Source organism: Oncorhynchus masou, chromosome 30, assembly GCF_036934945.1.
Source record: "Oncorhynchus masou masou isolate Uvic2021 chromosome 30, UVic_Omas_1.1, whole genome shotgun sequence".
Taxonomy (NCBI): domain Eukaryota; kingdom Metazoa; phylum Chordata; class Actinopteri; order Salmoniformes; family Salmonidae; genus Oncorhynchus; species Oncorhynchus masou.
In genome coordinates, this window is record NC_088241.1 from 10,363,556 (window position 1) to 10,384,321 (window position 20,766).

Consider the following 20,766-nt stretch of genomic DNA (forward strand, 5'->3'; position numbering starts at 1 on the left):
ACAGGTTAAGGTTTTAAGCCTTGAGACAATTGAGACATGTATTATGTGTGCCATTCAGAACTTTAATGGGAAAGACAAAAGATTTAAGTGCCTTTGAACAGGGTATTGTAGTAGATGCCAGGTGTACCGGTATGAGTCTGTCTAGAACTACAATGCTGTTGGGTTTTTCAAGCTCAATAGTTTCCCATGTGTATAGAGAATGGTCCACCAACCAAATGACATCCAGCCAACTTGACACAACTGTGGGAGCATTGGAGTTCGACACTTTGTAGTCCATGCCCTGACAAATTGAGGGTGTGGTGCAAAAGGTGGTGCAACTCAGTATTAGGAAAGCTGAAAAACCTGACTTTGCTTGGGAAGTCATCTAAACGCAACATGTAAAGTGTATTTCATGAGCTGAAATAGAAGATCCCAGAAATGTTCCATTCACACAGAATGCTTATTTCTCTTAAATGTTGTGCACAAATTTGTTTGCATTTCTCCTTTGCCAAAATATTCCATCCACCTGACAGGTGTGGCATATCAAGAAGCTGATTAAACAGCATGATCATTAAACAGGTGCAACTTGTGCTGGGGACAATAAAGACAACTCTAAAATGTGCAGTTTTGTCACACAACACAATGCCACAGATGTTTCAAGTTTTGAGGGAGTGTACAATTGGCATGCTGACTGTATGAATGTCCAACAGAGCTGTTGCTAGAGAATTGAACGTTAATTTCTCTACCATAAGCCGCCTCGAATGTCATTTTAGAGAATTTGGCAGTACATCCAACAGGCCTCATAACCGCACACCATGTGTAACCACGCCAGCCCAGGACCTCCACATCCGGCTTCTTCACCTGCGTGATAGTCTAAGGAGGGGAAGGGTTGGTGCTGAGAAGTATTTCTGTCTTTAATAATGCCATTTTGTGGGGGAAAACAAATTCTGATTTAGTGGGCCTAGCTACCCAGTGGGTGAACCTGGCTCCCAAGTGGGTGGGCCTATTCCCTCCCAGGCCAACCCATGGCTGCTCCCCTGCAAAGTCATATGAAATCCATAGATTAGGGCCTAATTTATTTCAATTGACTGATTTCCTTCTATGAACTGTAACTCAGTAAAATTGTTGCATGTTGCGATTATATTTTTGTTTACCATACTTCTATCACTATCAATTGATTAATCTATTCACGTTTTGTGCCATAGAAGATGGTTAAACCCGGACAGCTTTTAGGGAAACACTTGTGACCTTCTCTCATTGGGTTAAGCCATTGAAGAAGAGTAACCGGCAGCTAAAGCATACATTTTTCTGTGTCGGTAGGCCTATTCTGTCTGGGGCGGGAAAAGTAGGCCGAACTTCAAGATTCCTCATGATGTAGAAGATTGAATTATTTACAAACAGGGACAGTTTCATTTAAAACAATACGCACTGATTTTGCATTAGAGGAATATGATAAGATGAACACATAGGAACAACTCTCTGTCCATTCTTAGCCTGTAAATTTGGTAGTTTGTGTGTTATTAAAACATATTCTACTAATATGTAAAATTATTTAGAATTGCATGAAAGGTTTATAGAAGGCTATTTTTTCTCGTACCTGCAAATATGATTATAGATTTATGTAATGCTTTTACTATAAAGAAAATCCTTCCACCTTTACTCTTGTCCACGGTGGTCTGCGAACCCACAAACTTCTGGCCCGGGCCGCAGCCCTGTGAGCGATCAAAATTCATGTGCTGCCATGTATGGCTTACAGGACAAATAACAGTTTCTAAAACTTCATATCTAAGGCTCTGGTTTGTCCAAGAAGTCAGTGCAAATGTTAGACATGTTCTCTGCTATCCACTTTATGTTGTAATTATTATTTTGGTTAAAGGGGAGGGTCACTTTTTCAAGCGTTCAGGGAGGGTTTAGGTAGAACATTCCAAGACAGTCGTGAAGAGGGCACAACAAAACCTTTTCCCCCCCCCAGGAGACTGAAAAGATTTGGCATGGGTCACCAGATCCTCAAAAGGTATCAAGGCACAAGGTGAGACCCAGATGCAGACACAGGAGGCAGATGGTTGTAGTCTTACAATGTTTAATAATCCAAAGGGGTAGGCAGGAGAATGGTCGTGGACAGGCAAAAAGGTCAAAACCAGATCAGAGTCCAGGTAGACAGGCTCGTGGTCAAGAAAGGCAGAATGGTCAGGCAGGCGGGTACAGAGTCCAGAAACAGGCAAGGGTCAAAACCGGGAGGACTAGAAAAAGGGGAATAGCAAAAGGAGTACGGGAAAAACACGCTGTTGATTTGACTAAACATACAAGACGAACTGGCACAGAAAGACAGGAAACACAGGAATAAATACCCTGGGGAAAATAAGCAACACCTGGAGGGGGTGAAGACAATCACCAGGCCAGGTGAAACAGATCAGGGCGTGACAGTACCCCCCCCGCCCCCCCCCTCCAATACCAATATCTTGCTGGCTTAACCATACATAATACCAATATCTTGCTGATCTTCGAAGCCATCTGAACACACAACTCACAATCATTTTTCCTATTTAACAGAAGAGGCACATATATTGTTAATAATTTATACATATTTTTATCTATTATAATTTGTTTATTGTTACGCAAAGCACTCAGTTTGTCCTGTCTCAGGTTCTGTACGTGTTTACAGAGCATCCTGTAGCAGTGCTGAGCCAGGAGAAGATGGAGCTGGAGCCAGGCCAGACTCTCTCAGTGTCCTGTAACGTCTCAGGACACCCTATGCCCGCGCTGCAGTGGGTCATGAAGACCAACAATGACCACCTGCTAACAGTGGTAAGACAGACGATGCATTCACACAGTGGCATTAATTACTACAAATATTGGGGAAGAATCAGGCAGAGAATTGTATTGTTATATTTCTCTCCTCTGAGTTCCTGTCTGGTTGTGTTTGTGTGGATACAGGACACTGGTGGAGGTCGAGTGAGAATGGAGGATGGCTATGTCCTGGTTGTTGATAATGTGACTCCCTCAGATGGAGGGCTGTACAGCTGCATGGCTATCAGTCCTGCTGGCAACGCCTCCACAGACTTCAGCCTGCAGAGTAAGAAATAATAGTAAAAATCTGAAATTCATTTACGTTGATAAATTTTTTCAAATCCAATCAGTTTTCCCACAATGATTCAATGTCATCGCATACATTTTTTGGGTTTAAATGACATGGAAACAATGTTGATTCAATCGGTTTTTACCTTTCTATAAACGGACAAGCAGCCACAAACCACTATAAAATTCTAAAACAACTGAAAACATTGGGAGATTTTAGCTGAAGTGTCGGTACTCGATTTACATTTGCAGTGTTCGCCGTTTTTTGTTTCCAATGGCAATGTTCTTATTCTTTCATCTCAGACATGCTCATTCCCTCTTCACATCTCTGTCTTTGAACTGCTCTTCATCTCCGTCCTTTCTCCCTATTTCCCTCTCCTTCCTCCCTCTTATTCTCCATCTTTCTCTAATCTCTCCTCCCCCAGCCTGGCCAGGCAAAGCATCCCAGGTAAGTGGCACCCCAGGGCCCACATCAGTCCACTTCACCCTGGGGGCTTCCCTGGTGGACGGGGGCTCTCCCATCACCCACTTCACCCTCCAGTGGAAGACAGGACGTGAGAACAATTGGCAGGAGAGAGTCATCCAGTCCACAGGTAAATACCTGGCTCTCAGTGACCAATCTATTTAATGAAATACTGTAGATGATGTTTGAGACAGGATGAAGCCAATGAATACGCTGAGGACTAGAAGTCGTATCTGAACACTGATTTCCCTAAAACCAAGGGAGGCCTCTGATGACCATTTTAGTGATATGACTAGTTATGAGTAGTTTGATTAGTTTGAGTGTATATATATATATATATATATAATATAAATACATAAAAGTGATGTGTGTGTTCATGCACTCTGTTGTGTGTGTGCAGACCCCCTGGTTATCACAGATCTGATTCCCTACACCTCCTACTCTGTCCGGTTTGCCCCTCGGAACCACCTGGGTCAGGGAGGCTTCTCAGACGAGCTCACAGTCCGCACACAAGGCATACGTGAGTGTCACCCTCCTCTTCCTCCTCTCTCCTCACTCCCAATCGCATCATATCTAGGCAAATGCAGTATAGTTATTATTAAATGTCACCAACTCTCATTGTTCAAATTGCATTACTTGTGTTAACAAGCTATATCCATATTGCTTACTGTTTTGAGTGTCTGTCTATATTGGCTGGAAGAAATGTTCATCTGCCATCATTCACTCATTCCACTGTCACATGATCATCCATATGACATCCTCACCTCCTCGCTGACGGCCATTCATGCTCCATTATTTTCCCGCTTCTGATGACATCATCCCATTCCATCGGCATTCGGCCCCGCAGGAGGTAAAGTACTGACACGTGTTGTGAAACTGTGAAAAGTCAGTTTTTCACGGATAACCAACCTCCCTGACATGACAGTAGATTTTACTACAACAGTTTCACACACTGTGTAGTTATAAGCTGGCTGATGCATGAGCACCCCTAACCTCTGTACCTACTGTACCAACACATTGCCTCTACCTGCCTGCCTCCCCAGGGGAACCAGACAGCCCGGTCCTGGTGGCCAGCGAGGGGAGGTTTGAGGGCAATATGTTCTCAATCCCTTTAACACAGTTGGACAGCGGAGGCTCCCCCATTATCCACTACATTGTCCGTTACAGAGTGGTGAGTATGCATGCGACAAAAGATCAAGACATTACAGAGTGTGCAAGACCTTACACCCCCCCCTCTGTCTTTCTCTTAGAATAAGATGGACGAGGACTGGAGGGTGAAGGACCTGCCATCCAACATGACAGTGATCAACCTCCATGACCTGCAGTGTAAATCAGACTACCACATGGAGGTGCTAGCCGTCAACTCCTACGGCTCCTCCAGCCCAGCCAAGCTGAACTTCAATGTCCCACAACCTGGTAAGCTGCTATAACATACTGTAGTAGTGAAATAAAGCTTGAAACCTTCTGAGAGGAGGGACAAATACTGGATTGAGCAGGGGAGGGTAGTGCTGCCACCACCTTTTGATGAACCGGTTTGTCTGAGTGAAGGAAACACCAGAACTCAACAACAATATAGCAAACAATTATATATTTTATAAAACATTTAAATTCGTAAAACAGCGTGGATTATCTCAGAGAGATGCCCTACTATATTTCTGCGGTCTATGCAACTGAGCCTGAGTAGGAAGAAGAAAACTGTGGTGTAAGGCACACATAGGCTATGAGCTTAATTACACACCAGGAGGTGACACTGCATACAAAGGTGGAAACATGCAGTTACACGACAAACTGGACATCAAATACTCTTAAAGCATGCGACTTCATTGCAGACAGGTGCTTGGACCAATACAAACAGTCAAAAGACCCACATGTTAGTGATGAAGGCACAAAGAGGACCCAGCCCTCTTAAGCTACAATAACTGTTCTGTCCTCCCTTCATAACCCACCCTGTAATTTAAAAAGCTACTCCTAACAACTAAACACATTTACCACGACTCTGCCAACAGAATAGGACACGGACTTGACACTAAACATTGAAAACATGTAAAAACATTTAGCTTCTCTAGCTGACGAGACACTCCCGTGGGGTCTGAGTGTGTGCAGCCTTTCTGCGCTCCCACTTTATAATAGTTTTTCCAGAGTCCCGGGCAGAGCTGGAAAACAGGCACTGGTGTCAGCAATTAGTTCATTATTTGGTGATGTCATTCCTTATGAGCTGTTTCACAGCTTTACCACGGTCACATTCTGGAAAACTGACTATTGCCCAATAGAGAGGAAAATATCTCTGAAATAAAACAGTTACAGAACAGAGCAGTCAGAGCAGGATAAATTGTTTTACTAAGTTTAAATATGATTCTCTTCCTCTCTCCCTCCCATTCATCCCCTCCCTTCTTCCCCTTCAGTAGCCAAGATGAATAAGGGTGGGATGGGGAAAGGGGCCGTGGCAGGTATTGTCATGCTCATCTTTTTGGTGCTACTGATTGCTGTGGACGCCACCTGTTGCTATACCAACCGCTGCGGCATTCTGATGTTCCTGGCTGTCAAGCTGTTTGGGCAGAAGGTCCCTGGGATGAAGACTGTGGAGGAGGGTGACGGCACCTGTAATGGGTAACACTGTTCTCTAGCCTACTGTCTGCCTGTTCCTCAATGTAACATATTCATAGGGTTGTAGTGTGGTTATGTGTGTTTCTCTATGTGAACCCTCCTGAGCCTCAGTTTATGTGTCTCCTTCAATGCAGAGACTTGAAGTTGAATAGGCTAGGAACACCGAGGGATAGCATCCCAAAACTGCAGACACAAAATGGAGCAAATAATGGGTTGCAGGTTGAGGTCACGGGCGACAAAGCACCCCTCACTAAATTCGAGTAGGTGGCCGATGACGATGTCAGAGGGGTGGACACAGCCCACCCTCCCCTAAACGGGCTGTGATCCATAAAAAATGTCAAAAAGAGGCACCTCCACACTTATAAGTCAGCAATTGTGTTTGATCACAGACTAATTAAATTATAACTAATATACCCATGTGCAAAGTGACACCCTTAGCCATTTTTTGATACCCATTTTAATTGTTATGTAGCCAACACCCACTTGCCACTGCTAGAGTCTTTCATGACGAACACGGGAATGAATAGGCTTATTAGTCTTGTTTTCCTGTATTTGCATGTGCATATTTAGTTACTGAGCTAATGACTCATTAAATATTTACATGGCTAGTTGTATTGAGTTGTATTTTATTTCTAACCTGACCTATCATTTCTTATCAGGAAAAGGTCCCCCATTGGAGATCCTGCCACAGAGGCCTGAGTTACTGAACAGGAAGTGACATCCTAATATCTGAAGAACGGAACCTGTAAATGCCAAAGTAGAAAGGAGGAAGTATTGTGAGTAGGGGGACTTAGTTAAACATTTTTGGAGAGTTCCCAGGACAGTCCAAGTTGAGAAAGGATAAGGATTCGGAAAGTTATCTGTGAATTGTAAAGTCTAACATCAACAGATGGTTGTAATTTCATCCAGCCCTGTGGAATCTCATGTTAAGTGTTACATTTCCTTTATATTTCAGTACATTAAGGCGGCTGTAATTTGTCAGGGAGACCTTCGTAGTTCATTAATTGAATCATAACTCATTATTTATTGAAGTTTATATTCACTTTAATCTGCAAACAATCTGTAAGTGACATATCATTATTTGATAAGGACAGTTTATACTAACATATTAACATGTTTCCACATTGGATATACAGCATAATCACATTAACAAATAACAACGTGTCAAAATTACATCTCTTCAAGTGTTGTAATCATGAGAAATATACAGAGCTCTTATATATTACAGAGCAATATGATATGCTTATGTTTTAATAATCTGTTGTTAAATGGCATACCCTGTGTGCTCATGTAATCATTTTATGTTTGTATTTGTATAATTATCCACTTTTTTACTGTTTATTTTGTACATTGTACACTGTACATGGTTTGTACATACACATACAGTATAACAGCCTGTATTTAGCTATTTAAAAAACGTGACTTAAACATACTTTTTGTCATTCACTTTTCTTGAGTTTACCATACTGTAGGCCTTGAGGTCCAGATATCAAAGTTCTCTGACCACCTCAGTGTGTTTGCAGTTGTCTGTAGATTACTGCATCGTCATCCTCTACCTTGTTATTCCGCTGCATCCTTTTAAAGGGGACAGGTTTTAGTGCAGATCTATATTTGTATTTACCTAGTAGTTATTACTATATTACAGATACTACGTAATGTAAGCCTGTTGTTGCATTGTTGGGGACACGTTTTTTTGCAAGTTATTATGCAATGGTTTTGATACACATTATTTTCCTTGTGCAATTTACTTTGAGTGTCTCACTCACTCTGTGTTTATTTACCTGGGTGAAGGAGCAGGTCTGATATTGAGCTCTGCGTAGTTCATGTCATCAGGATCAGTGATCGGCTTGGCTGACCATTTCATGTTTTCATAGATGTCCTCTGGTCTAGACAAGGTTGCTTTCTGTATCTAACAGTCAGAATACAGTCAAAATACTGAGCACTGGCCCCTGACATAGAATGACTCTTTCTACTCATTGGCATATTTTAATAAACTCAAAGTTCAATGGGATTAATTTCCACATTTACCATTCAACTTTCATACAAGCTGTTTTTTATTTAAGAAAAACAGAACAATAAATTCCATGTGTAAGGTTTGTTTCACAATGACAACATAGCCCATTCGCAATGACAACCACATTTGCAATGACAACCACAGTAAGGCCACTGTTCGTACTTTCCTTTCCTCTGATCACCTACCTGGGGGACTGGTTTGGTTGGAAGCTTCTTCTCGGCCGTATTCAACTTCTGTCTGTGGATGATACAACAAAGTGAGAATTCAGCCATAAAGCCCAACTAAATAGCCTGTCATGCTTTTCAGTAACTTTCCACTGTGGGCCAACCAAACCAACAGTTGGTGGTTGTCGATGCCAGTATGGTAAATCTTTTCGAAAGAACATTGGAAATAAAGAAGTTGTGAAAGTCTCAGTTGTGACATGATTACGACATCAAGCCTGTAGACAGTGTATTTTCATTTGTGTACACAGCTGAAGAGGGAGGGGAATGGGGCGAATATAATTCTATACATTTCTAAAGAAGAGATAGGGGAGAGAGGACCCTTCGGTGCACTATAATATATGTTTAGTACTTTATAAGACATTTTCAAACCACTCACCTTTTTATGTAAATTAAGAGCACCACAATCACTGCTGTGACAAGGAAGAGAGCCCCAAATGCTGCCAGGACCACCATTAAATGGGCTGATTCTGGAACACAAGAAAAAATACACAATTAAAACTGATTAGACCATTGTTTTGAATATAAAATATTTCCTCAGAAATATTCCACAGATGACATGCAACATCATATATTGTAACTTCATATCCCTGTCTGCCTTTGTTTTGTTGAGATACACAGGGCAGACATCACAACAGCGTGACATACAAGAATTGCAGAAGTGTTGCAGTACCTTTAACTTTCACCTCATGTTCTGTAGAGTTCTGTGATCCAACGGCATTCTGGGCCATACAGAAGTACAGTCCACTGTCATCAGAATCTATTTCGAGGAAGGTGTGTTCTTTCCCCATCTCTAATCTTAGGGAAGTTAGCGTTCCTGTCCTCTGGAACCAGGTGTAGGTCTCTGCTGCAGGGTTGGCGTTATTGCTGCAGGTCAGAGTCAGACGACTGCCTATCACTACCTCGTGGCTCGGGCTGACCTCAACAGAAACGTTCCTTGGAGCATCTGGAAGCAGACGTACAGAAAAGAACATTGTATTGTGTGTATTCATTTGACGTTAAAGTCACCCCCCTTGGCATTTCTCCTATTTTGTTGCATTGCAACCTGTAATTTAAATGGATTTTTATTTGGATTTCACGTAATGGACATGCACAAAATAGTCCAAATTGGTGAAGTGAAATGAAAAAATAACTTGTTTTAAAAAATTTAAAAAAATTTAAAACAGAAAAGTGGTGTGTGCATATGTATTCGCCCACTTTCCTATGAAGCCCCTAAATAAGATCTGGTGCAACCAATTACCTTCAGAGGTCACATTAGTTAAATAAAATCCACCTGTGTGCAATATACGTGTCATATAATCTGTCACATGATCTCAGTATACAGTTGAAGTCGGAAGTTTACATACACTTGGCGTCATTAAAACTTGTTTTTCAACCACTCCACAAATTTCTTGTTAACAAACTATAGTTTTAGCAAGTCGGTCAGGACATCTACTTTGTGCATGGCACAAGTAATTTTTCCAACAATTGTTTACAGACAGATTATTTCACTTATAATTGTCACGCCCTGGTCTATATTTATTATGTTATCTTCATTTATTGAGTCAGGCCAGGATGTGACATGGGTTTATTTGTAGTGTGTTTCGTCTTGGGGTTGTGTGGGGTGTACAGATTGGTCTATGGCTGCCTGAGGCGGTTCTCAATCAGAGTCAGGTGATTATCGTTGTCTCTGATTGAGAACCATATTTAGGTAGCCTGGGTTTCACTGTGTGTTTGTGGGTGATTGTTCCTGTCTCTGTGTTTGTTGCACCAGTCAGGGCTGTTTCGGTTTTCGACGTTTGTTGTTTTGTATTGTTTGTGTTTTTTCATCATTAAAGATGTATCGAACGAACCACGCTGCATTTTGGTCCGATCCTTGTTCCACCTCTTCGTCAGAGAAGGAGGTAGAAGAAACCCGTTACAGAATCACCCACCACAAACGGACCAAGCAACGTGTCAACAGGCAGGTGCAGCAAAAGGAGGAATTGACATGGGAGGACGAATTATTCGAAGAAGGACCTTGGGATCAGCCTGGAGAATATCACCGCCCCAAAGAAGAACTGGAGGCGGCGAGAGCTGAGAGACACTGGTATGAGGAGGCAGCGCGGTGACGCGGATGGAAGCCCGAGAGTCAGCCCCAAAAATTTCTTGGGGGGGGGGGGCTCAGGGAGAGTGTGGCAGAGTCAGGAGTCAGACCTGAGCCCACTCTCCCTGTTTATCGTGAGGAGCCAAGGAGGAGACCAAAACCGGTGTTGGAGGTGAGTGAAGCAGAGACTGTGAAGGAGTTAATGGGGAAATTGGAGGAGAGAGAAATGAGGGAGTTGCTGTGTTGGTGCTTTTTGCATGGAATTCACCGGACGGAACGTGTCAGGGATTTGATGGCACCTGAGTCAGCGCTCCATACTCGTCCTGAGGTGCGTGTTAGTCGGCTGGTGAAGTTGGTGCCAGCCTCACGCACCAGGCCTCCTGTGCACATCCCTAGACTTGCACGTCCTGTGCCAACACTGCTCTCAAGATCTCCAGTACGCCTTCACGGTCTAGCCCATCCTGTGCCACCTCCACACACCAGTCCTCCGGTGGCAGCTCCCCGCACCAGGCTTCCTGTGCGTGTCCTCGGCCCAGTACCACCAGTGCCAGCACCACGCATCAGGCCTACAGTGCGCCTCGCCTCTCCTGCGCTGCCGGAGCTTCCTGCCTGTTCAGCGCTGTCGAAGCCTTCCTCCTCTACAGCGCTGCTGGAGTCTCCCGCCTGTTCAGCGCTGCCGGAGCCTTCCTCCTCTCCTGTGCTGCTGGAGCCTCCCGCCTGTTTAGCGCTGCCAGAGCCTTACGCCTCTCCTGTGCTGATGGAGCCTCCTGCCCGTTTAGCGCAGCCAGAGCTGCCAGTCTGCATAGAGCAGCCAGAGCTGTCAGTCTGCATAGAGCAGCCAGAGCTGTCAGTCTGCATAGAGCAGCCAGAGCTGTCAGTCTGCTTGGAGCAGCCAGAGCTGCCTGTCTGCATGGAGCAGCCAGAGCTGTCAGTCTGCATGGAGCAGCCAGAGCTGTCAGTCTGCTTGGAGCAGCCAGAGCTGTCAGTCTGCTTGGAGCAGCCAGAGCTGTCAGTCTGCAAGGAGCTGCCAGTCTGCAAGGAGCTGCCAGTCTGCAAGGAGCTGCCAGTCTGCAAGGAGCTGTCAGTCTGCAAAGAGCAGCCAGAGCTGTCAGTCTGCATAGAGCAGCCAGAGCTGTCAGTCTGCATAGAGCAGCCAGAGCTGTCAGTCTGCTTGGAGCAGCCAGAGCTGGCTGTCTGCATGGAGCAGCCAGAGCTGTCAGTCTGCATGGAGCAGCCAGAGCTGTCAGTCTGCTTGGAGCAGCCAGAGCTGTCAGTCTGCTTGGAGCAGCCAGAGCTGTCAGTCTGCAAGGAGCTGCCAGTCTGCAAGGAGCTGCCAGTCTGCAAGGAGCTGCCAGTCTGCAAGGAGCTGTCAGTCTGCAAAGAGCAGCCAGAGCCGCCAGTCAGTGTGAAGCAGCAAGAGCTGCCAGTCAGCGTGGAGCAGCCAGAGCCGTCAGTCTGCCAGAACTGCCAGCCAGCCAGGATCTGCCGGATTCAACAACCTGGCTGGGCTTCCTCTCAGTGCTGGGCTTCCTCTCAGTGCTGGGCTTCCTCTCAGTGCTGGGCTTCCTCTGTCCTGAGCTGCCCCTCTGTCCCGAGCTGCCTCTCTGTCCCGAGCTGCCTCTCTGTCCCGAGCTGCCCCTCTGTCCCGAGCTGCCCCTCTGTCCCGAGCTGCCCCTCTGTACCGAGCTGCCCCTCAGTCCAGTGGGGTTCTGGGTGAGGACTACTAGGCCATGGTCGGCGGCGAGGGTGGACAAGGACGCGAGGAGGGGGGACTAAGACATTCATAGAGTGGGTTCCACGTCCCGAGCCGGAGCCGCCACCATGGACAGACGCCCACCCGGACCCTCCCTATTGTTTTGATGTGCGTCCGGGAGTCCACACCTTTGGGGGGGATTCTGTCACGCCCTGGTCTATATTTATTATGTTATCTTCATTTATTGAGTCAGGCCAGGGTGTGACATGGGTTTATTTGTAGTGTGTTTCGTCTTGGGGTTGTGTGGGGTGTACAGATTATTCTATGGCTGCCTGAGGCGGTTCTCAATCAGAGTCAGGTGATTATCGTTGTCTCTGATTGAGAACCATATTTAGGTAGCCTGGGTTTCACTGTGTGTTTGTGGGTGATTGTTCCTGTCTCTGTGTTTGTTGCACCAGTCAGGGCTGTTTCGGTTTTCGACGTTTGTTGTTTTGTATTGTTCGTGTTTTTTCATCATTAAATATGTATCGAACGGACCACGCTGCATTTTGGTCCAATCCTTGTTCCACCTCTTCGTCAGAGAAGGAGGTAGAAGAAACCCGTTACAATAATTCACTGTATCATAATTCCAGTGGGTCAGAAGTACATACATTAAGTTGACTGTGCCTTTAAACAGCTTGGGAAATTCCAGAAAATTATGTCATGGCATTAGAAGATTCTGATAGGCTAATTCACATAATTTGAGTCAATTGGAGGTGTACCTGTAGATGAATTTCAAGGCCTACCTTCAAACTCAGTGTCTCTCTTCTTGACATCATGGGAAAATGAAAAAAAAATCAGCCAAGACCTCAGAAAAAAATTGTAGACCTCCACAAGTCTGATTCATCCTTGGGAGCAATTTCCAAACGCCTGAAGGTACCACTTTCATCCGTACAAACAATAGTACACAAGTATAAACTCCATGGGACCACACAGCCATCATACCGCTCAGGAAGGAGATGCGCTCTGTCTCCTAGAGATGAACGTACTTTGGTGCGAAAAGTACAAATCAATCCCAGAACAACAGCAAGACTATGGATTGCAACTGTACATGGGGACAAAGATTGTACTTTCTGGAGAAATGTCCTCTGGTCTGATGAAACAAAAATAGAACTGTTTGGAAGAAGAAGCTGAAGAACACCATCCCAACTGTGAAGCACGGGGGTGGCAGCATCTTGTTGTAGGGGTCTTTTGCTGCAGGAGGGACTGGTGCACTCCACAAAATACATGGCGTCATGAGAAAGGAAAATGATGGGAATTTATTGAAGCAACATCTCAAGACATCAGTCAGGAAGTTAAAGTTTGGTCGCAAATGGGTCTTCCAAATGGACAATGACCTCAAGCATACTTCCAAAGTTGTGGCAAAATGGCTTTAAGGACAACAAAGTCAAGGTATTGGAGTGGTCATCACAAAGCCCCGACCTCAATCCTATCAAAAATGTGTGGGCAGAACTGAAAAACCGTGTGCAAGCAAGGAGGCCTACAAATCAGACTCAGTTATACCAGCTCTGTCAGGAGGAATGGGCCAATATTCACCCAACTTATTGTGGGAAGCTTGTGGAAGGCTACCCGAAACGTTTCACCCAAGTTAAACAAGTTAAAGGCAATGCTAACAAATATTAATTGAGAGTATGTAAACTTCTGACCCACTGGGAATGTGATGAAAGAAATAAAAGCTGAAATAAATAATTCTCTCTACTATTATTCTGACATTTCACATTCTTAAAATAAAGTGGTGATCCTAACTGACTTAAGACAGGGCATTTTTTTACTAGGATTAAATGTCAGGAAATGTGAAAAACTGAGTTTAAATGTATTTGGCTAAGGTGTATGTTAACTTCCTACTTCAACTGTATATACTGTACAGCTGTTCTGAAAGGCCCCAGAGTCTGCAACACCACTAAGCAAGTGGCACAACCAAGCAAGCGACACCATGAAGACCAAGGAGCTCTCCAAACTGGTCAGGGACAAAGTTGTAGAGAAGTAGAGATCAGGGTTGGGTTATAAAAAAAATCTGAAACTTTGAACATCCAACCGAGCACCATTAAATCCATTATTAAAAAATGGAAAGAATATGGCACCACAATGAACCTGCCTAGAGTGGGCTGCCTACCAAAACTCACAGACCAGGCAAGGAGGCTGGGAAGGAGAGTCACCTTCCAGCAGGACAATGACCCTAAGCACACTGCTAAAGTAACACTCAAGTGATTTAAGGGGAAACATTTAAATGTCTTGGAATGGCCTAGTCAAAGCCCAGACCTCAATCCAATTGAGAATCTGTGGTATGACTTAAAGATTGCTGTACACCAGCGGAACCCATCCAACTTGAAGGAGCTCGAGCAGTTTTGCCTTGAAGAACGGGGCAAAAATCCCAGTGGCTAGATTTGCCAAGCTTATAGAGGCATACCCCAAGAGACTTGCAGCTGTAATTGCTGCAAAAGGTGACTCTACAAAGGATTGACTTTGAGGGGGGGTGAATAGTTATGCAAGCTCAGGTTCTGTTTTGTGTGTCTTTTTTCTTGTTTGTTTCACAATAAAGAATATTTTTCATCTTCAAAGTGTAAATCAAATGATAGAAACCCCCCAAAATCAATTTTTATTCCAAATTGTAAGGCAACAAAATTGGAAAAATGTCAATCGGGCTGAATACTTTCGCAAGCCACTGTATGTTTGTAGTACTGCATTTATACATTAATACAGACAATGAACAAAGCCATCTAAAATGTACATTGGCCACTGTGAAGAGAAAACAACCCACTGAAGATAACTGACTACATCATAAATCGTATCAAACCAACATTTATTGCTGACTTACATCTCACATCCAGCAGTATAGGTGTAGATGTGCCTTGCCCCAGACCACAGGAGTAGCTCCCAGTGTCATTAGGGGAAAGTGGACCTAGGGGATACTGCCCACCATGGACACCAGAGACACCAGGAAGTGGGCGGCCATCTTTAAACCAGAGGAACTCCATTTGAGGAGGGTTACAGGTGGAGTTGCAGGCCAAGGTGACGTGGTCTCGCTCCTTAACGGGGCCATTTTCATTTAACTTTAGGGATAAGACTGACATAAAGAAGATACATGTATAACAAATATAGGACATGTTGAAGGGTTAATGACTGACCATCCTAGGTTTTGTAATACCTTAATTGTTTAGTGTGATGACATGTACACAAATCTAGATTTACCTGGTATTGTCAGGGCCACACCCAACGATCCTGTAAATCCCTGAGGGGGCTGATTATGTGTATTTGCCTCAAATCTGAAGAAGAATCTGCCACTGTCATCTTCAGTCACATTGTTGAGTTTCAGTGTGCAGTTTTTGTCTTGGTCATAAAACTCTGTTCTTCCACTGTATCTTGTTTTAATCAGTCCAGATGTGTTAAACACTCCATCTCCTAGCTGTGAGCCATCTAGTTTTGTATTGCCTCTCGGAGTGAACCATATCTTTCTTCCAACTTTATTGGTAACTGGGTAGCTGTATATACAGTCAAATACCACTGATGAGCCTTTTGATGCACAGATAACGGTAATCGTGTCCCTGTCACGGTACCAAACAGACCAGGTGGCCAGTGTTCCTGAAAACAGCGATTGAAACATCAATACATTGATTTATTAATTTTCCACTGATGGATATAATTGACTGAAAACAAGATAAAACGTACCTGGCAGGGAGAGTAGAGTTAACAGAGATAACTGTAGAATATATTGACAGTGCATAGTGGCTTTAGCCCTGTAGGAAAAAGAGTGGTATTCCAGAACATATATAATCAATACAAGAACGTAGTACCAACAACTGTGTGTTATCTGACCAGCAGTGGCCAGGCAAATTCTTGTTATTGAAGACTGGGTGGTTGTGGAGAAGTACTGATGTCATCATAAAACATCTATTTCGCTGAAATTACTGTCACATACTTCTGCTTTTTAGTGAGAAAAAAAAGTCACAACAATACCACAATACCATTTTGCAATAACACCCACTGGGCAAAACTGGTTGAATCAACATTGTTCCATGTCATTTCAACCCCCCAAAAATCTATGTTATGACATTGAATAAACGTGAAAAACTGATTGGATTTGCAATCCAATAGTGGAGTGGAGTGTGACTGTTTGAGGTTGTGGACAGGTGTCTTTTATACTGATAACAAGTTACTGTTCGCTAAGATACTGTAGTTGTTATGGGGTTGCAAGCCTACATCTCTCCAAATGGTGAAGTTAGAGCAGCTCTTACCATCTAAAATATGTGAGACTGATAGTGGGAGAGTGTGGGTGTGGTACTTAGTGCACACAGTTATAGTAATTCCCTTGTCCCATCATGCAAATCATATCAGAAAAGTAATACTTTCAGTGGGTATCGTAAGTATTCACCCCCCTTGGATTTTTTCTAATTTTGTTGTGTTACAAAGTGGGATTGAAATAGATTTAATTTAGAAATGTTTCATTGATCCACACAAAATTAGCCATAATGTCAAAATAAAGAAAATTCAACAAATTTGTACAAATTAGTCAAACCTAAGTAACAAAAGTATATACTGAACAAAAATCTAAACTCAACATGCAACCACATCAACGATTGTAGTGAGTACAGTTCATATAAGGAAATCAGTCAATTGAACATAACCCTAACCCTAATCTATGGATTTCACATGACTAGGCATGGGCACACCTGTCAGGTGAAAGGATTATCTTGACAAAGGAGAAATGTTCACTAACAGGGATGTAAATAAATTAGGTTTTTGTGCTTATGGAAAAATTCTGGACCTTTTATGAAACATGGTGTCACGTCTGGTCAAGGTGGGTGGAATCAGGCGCAGAGAGCAGAAATGCGAATAATAAAGTTTATTCTCCGGTGTACAAAACAACAGTCAACCCAAAAGCAAGACAGGGTGAAAAACTCCAAAACAGGGAAAAGAATAACCGGGAGAAAAACAAACAGCAAACACCGACAGACAAAACGAAATGACAAAATAACAATCCCGCACAAAACACAAGGGCGGGACAACCTACATAAATACAGATACTAATTAACTAAACAACACACAGGTGAAACCAATTAGACAAAACCAACAGATACACGAAAAAAGGATCAGTAGTGGCTAATAGGACGGTGACGACGACCGCCGAGCACCACCCGAATGGGCAGGAGAGCCAACTTCGGCGGAAGTCGTGACACATGGGACCAACACTTTACATGTTGTGTTTGTATTTATGTTCAGTATAGTTGCTGCATAACTATTCACTACCTTTGTTTAGGAAAATTTGTTCGGGAGTAACATTTGGCTTTCTAAATAAAAAAAGAAGTTAGTATATGGACTCACCAGTCCCCCTTTCAAACTACAAAGACCAGGGAGCTTTTCCAAAGACTCATAAAGAAGGGTAATGACTGATAGATGGAGAACAATAACAAATCAATAACACTTAATATCACTTTAAGCATGGTCAAGTTAAGAATTACACTGTGGATGATGTATTTAACCACCCATACACAACAAAGCCCTCTGCAGTCAGAATTCTCATTTGTTAAGAGCTGAATAAGAGTATTGTTGTTGTTGTTCGTTTTGTTTACCCCTAACCCCCTTCAAGAGCCCCAGCTCTCTGTACAGTCATCCTGTGACAGCTTCATCATCAGCGAGTGGGTGAAGCTTTGATTAAGAACCTCCCGTCTCATTTCAACGAGTGTGCTGTTTGGCCTGACCTCCATGAAGCTGTGGACCTCATAGCGCCCCCTGCTGTCCAGGCCGATACAGCTGTGGCTCTGATTGGAGATGTCTCCTCCAATAGAGTCCGTCCACCACACATCAGGCTGGGAGAAACCCTGAGAGGAGTGGAGGGTGATGATGAAGCTGTCACAGGATGACTGTACAGAAAGCTGGGGCTCTTTGAGGGTCTGGGGAAACCAGCAGCAACCCAGAGGTTTCTCCCACCCCCATCACTCTCTTGACCATCCCCTCCCTCTCATTGTCGGCCAATCGCACCCTCCTCTTCATTCTCTTCTTTGGTGATGGCGGCAGTGGAGAGATACCACCCTCCCCCCCCCGCCAGCTCCTCCACCATACCCCTCATCTCTTCCACCAGGACACTTTCCCCCCCACTCCACTTGCTCTTCCACCGTCTCCTTCTCCACCACCCCTCCCTCGCTTTCTTCTCTCTCATGCTCCTCCATTCGGTTGCCTTCTTCCGCCGCTTTTCCTGTTTCTCCTACTCCCGTGCCTTCCGTTTCCTTCTCTCTTCCATCCGCCTCTTCTTGCTCCTCCTCCTTCCTTGCGACCCTCCCCTCTGGACCTGTACTCTGGTCATGAGGCATTCTTCCCTCCCCCGCTCCTGCTCCCCCACCAGCCGCAGACGTGTATGACCTCTGACGAGCCAGGCACCCTCGCCACAGGTGTGCTGACGAGCCACACCCGTGACACGCCTTAGGCTTGTCACAATCCCTCGCCTCGTGCTCCCCAGATCCACAAAATCTGCATTTTCTTGTGCTGCACGTGCATAAAACAACGTCCCCCTGTCAGCCCCCAGGGAGAACATAGCAGGAGGATGGAGGTAGCCACCATGTCCCTTTGGGTCCTCCCTGAGGAGGGCCTGGAAGCCTCTCCTCCCATTCCAAAACCCAAGAGAGTCTTTGAGGTGCCTTGCTGAGGAGACGTTATCCATGTATCTCCCCAGAAAGGCCCTCACCTCTTCGTCCTTAACGTATGGGTTGTATATGTTGACAGTTACAACCCTAAAGTTGTTCTTCGCCAGGCTTGTTATTTCATAGTGGCTCATCAGCTTCTCACCTCCCACTGCTCTTGCCCTTCTCAGGATATCATCGTGTTTTTCCTCTGTATGTAGTGCCACGTCGTATGCTCCCTCCAACGAGTTGCCTTGGAAACAAAACACGTCCTTCACCGTCAGCTTTAGAATCCCCATCAATATTGTCCTTCCAAAAGTTTCCCGTCCTAAAGGCTCCAACTCCTTTTCCTTCCAAGCAAACCGAATCGTGTTGGCCAGCCCAATCCCAGGGACCGACCATGTTGATGTATTTTGCACCATCTCCGCAAGGAGAATGGCGCACCCGTCTCACGTTCTCTTCTCTTCTCTTCCAAAACAAGGAAAAAAGAAAAACCAAAGTGACCGAGCCTATTCTGGTGCAAACAAACACAGAGACAGGAACAATCACCCACGAAATGCTCAAAGAATATGGCTGCCTAAATATGGTTCCCAATCAGAGACAACGATAATCACCTGACTCTGATTGAGAACCGCCTCAGGCAGCCATAGACTATGCTAGACACCCCCAAAACAAAACACACCACAAAAAACCCATGTCACACCCTGGCCTGACCAAATAAATGCAGACAAACACAATATACTTTGACCAGGGCGTGACAAATGTACACATGATAAGATGACGGAATATGATAACTAGCTACCTGAGAAAAGCAATGAAGTCGAAAGAAGCTGTGAGATGACAATTGTCTTTTCATCCCACATGCTTTTGAGTAGACCTGTAAAAAGAAAGCTTATATGTGGAAAAACAATGCGGATCACATCCATATATTGAAGATACTATATGCCTTGAGTTACAACATGCATGTCTATAGTTGTCTCAGTCAGATGTACCAAGAGTCATGAAAACTGATGAAGTAGGCCTAGTTCAACTTTATCAGTTATATGTGGATGAAAAGTATCAAGAGGTTGGCTAACTAAATCCTTTTTCACATTGGCAGTTTGAAGTGACTCAAATCCTATTTTTGCCATATCCGATTCGAAGCGGTTCTTTTTCCTGCATTCTGAACTGCCAAAAAGCACATGGAATTGGATATTTCAAGCCACATTTCAAACCCCTGTCTTAGATGGTTTTAAGTCAGATACAAATCTGATTCCTGGCCATGCGACTTTAAATACAGCATTGTGTTCACTTATAAATACAGCATTGTGTTCACTTATAAAAACATCATTGAGATAACTTATAAATACATAATTGAGATAACTTATAAATACATCATTGAGATAACTTATAAATACAGTATTGTGTTCACTTATAAATACATCATTGAGATAACTTATAAATACATCATTGAGATAACTTATAAATACAGTATTGTGTTCACTTATAAATACATCATTGAGATAACTTATAAATACATCATTGAGATAACTTATACATACAGCATTGTGTTCACTTATAAATACATCATTGAGATAACTTATAAATACATCATTGAGATAACTTATAAATACAGTATTGTGTTCACTTATAAATACATCATTGAGATAACTTATAAATACAGTATTGAGATAACTTATAAATACATCATTGAGATAACTTATAAATACAGTATTGAGATAACTTATAAATACAGTATTGAGATAACTTATAAATACATCATTGAGATAACTTATAAATACAGTATTGAGATAACTTATAAATACATCATTGAGATAACTTATAAATACAATATTGAGATAACTTATAAATACAGTATTGAGATAACTTATAAATACATCATTGAGATAACTTATAAATACAGTATTGAGATAACTTATAAATACAGTATGGAGATAACTTATAAATACATCATTGAGATAACTTATAAATACAGTATTGAGATAACTTATAAATACATCAT

At 43.4% G+C, this 20,766-nt stretch overlaps 2 protein-coding genes across 11 annotated transcripts in view; one reads left to right on the forward strand and one right to left on the reverse strand.

Annotated features, from left to right (window-relative positions):
• Positions 1-8,545, forward strand: part of LOC135522038 (neural cell adhesion molecule 1-like) — a 21,823-nt gene extending 13,278 nt beyond the window's left edge. For all 9 annotated transcript variants that reach the window (XM_064947934.1, XM_064947936.1, XM_064947937.1 and 6 more), the window contains exons 8-15: positions 2,642-2,784; positions 2,914-3,052; positions 3,480-3,647; positions 3,918-4,038; positions 4,559-4,688; positions 4,768-4,933; positions 5,920-6,124; positions 6,781-8,545. In XM_064947934.1, the coding sequence (XP_064804006.1) occupies positions 2,642-2,784; positions 2,914-3,052; positions 3,480-3,647; positions 3,918-4,038; positions 4,559-4,688; positions 4,768-4,933; positions 5,920-6,124; positions 6,781-6,820 (1,112 nt within the window). In that variant the 3' untranslated portion in view covers positions 6,821-8,545. The remainder of the gene's footprint in view (positions 1-2,641; positions 2,785-2,913; positions 3,053-3,479; positions 3,648-3,917; positions 4,039-4,558; positions 4,689-4,767; positions 4,934-5,919; positions 6,125-6,780) is intronic.
• On the reverse strand, positions 7,126-16,019 carry LOC135522039 (B-cell receptor CD22-like). Of its 2 annotated transcripts, none has more exons than XM_064947943.1 (8): positions 15,820-16,019; positions 15,343-15,732; positions 14,969-15,217; positions 9,030-9,302; positions 8,736-8,826; positions 8,321-8,372; positions 7,903-8,024; positions 7,126-7,696 (listed from the first exon to the last, which is right to left on the reverse strand). In XM_064947943.1, exons 1-8 carry the CDS (start codon positions 15,872-15,874, stop codon positions 7,630-7,632), a joined length of 1,299 nt encoding a protein of 432 aa, XP_064804015.1. In that variant the 5' UTR covers positions 15,875-16,019; the 3' UTR covers positions 7,126-7,629. The 2 variants fall into 2 exon arrangements, with proteins under 2 accessions (XP_064804015.1, XP_064804016.1); XM_064947944.1 differs by having other exon boundaries at positions 7,903-8,030; positions 15,820-16,005.
• Positions 16,020-20,766: the final 4,747 nt, after the last annotated feature.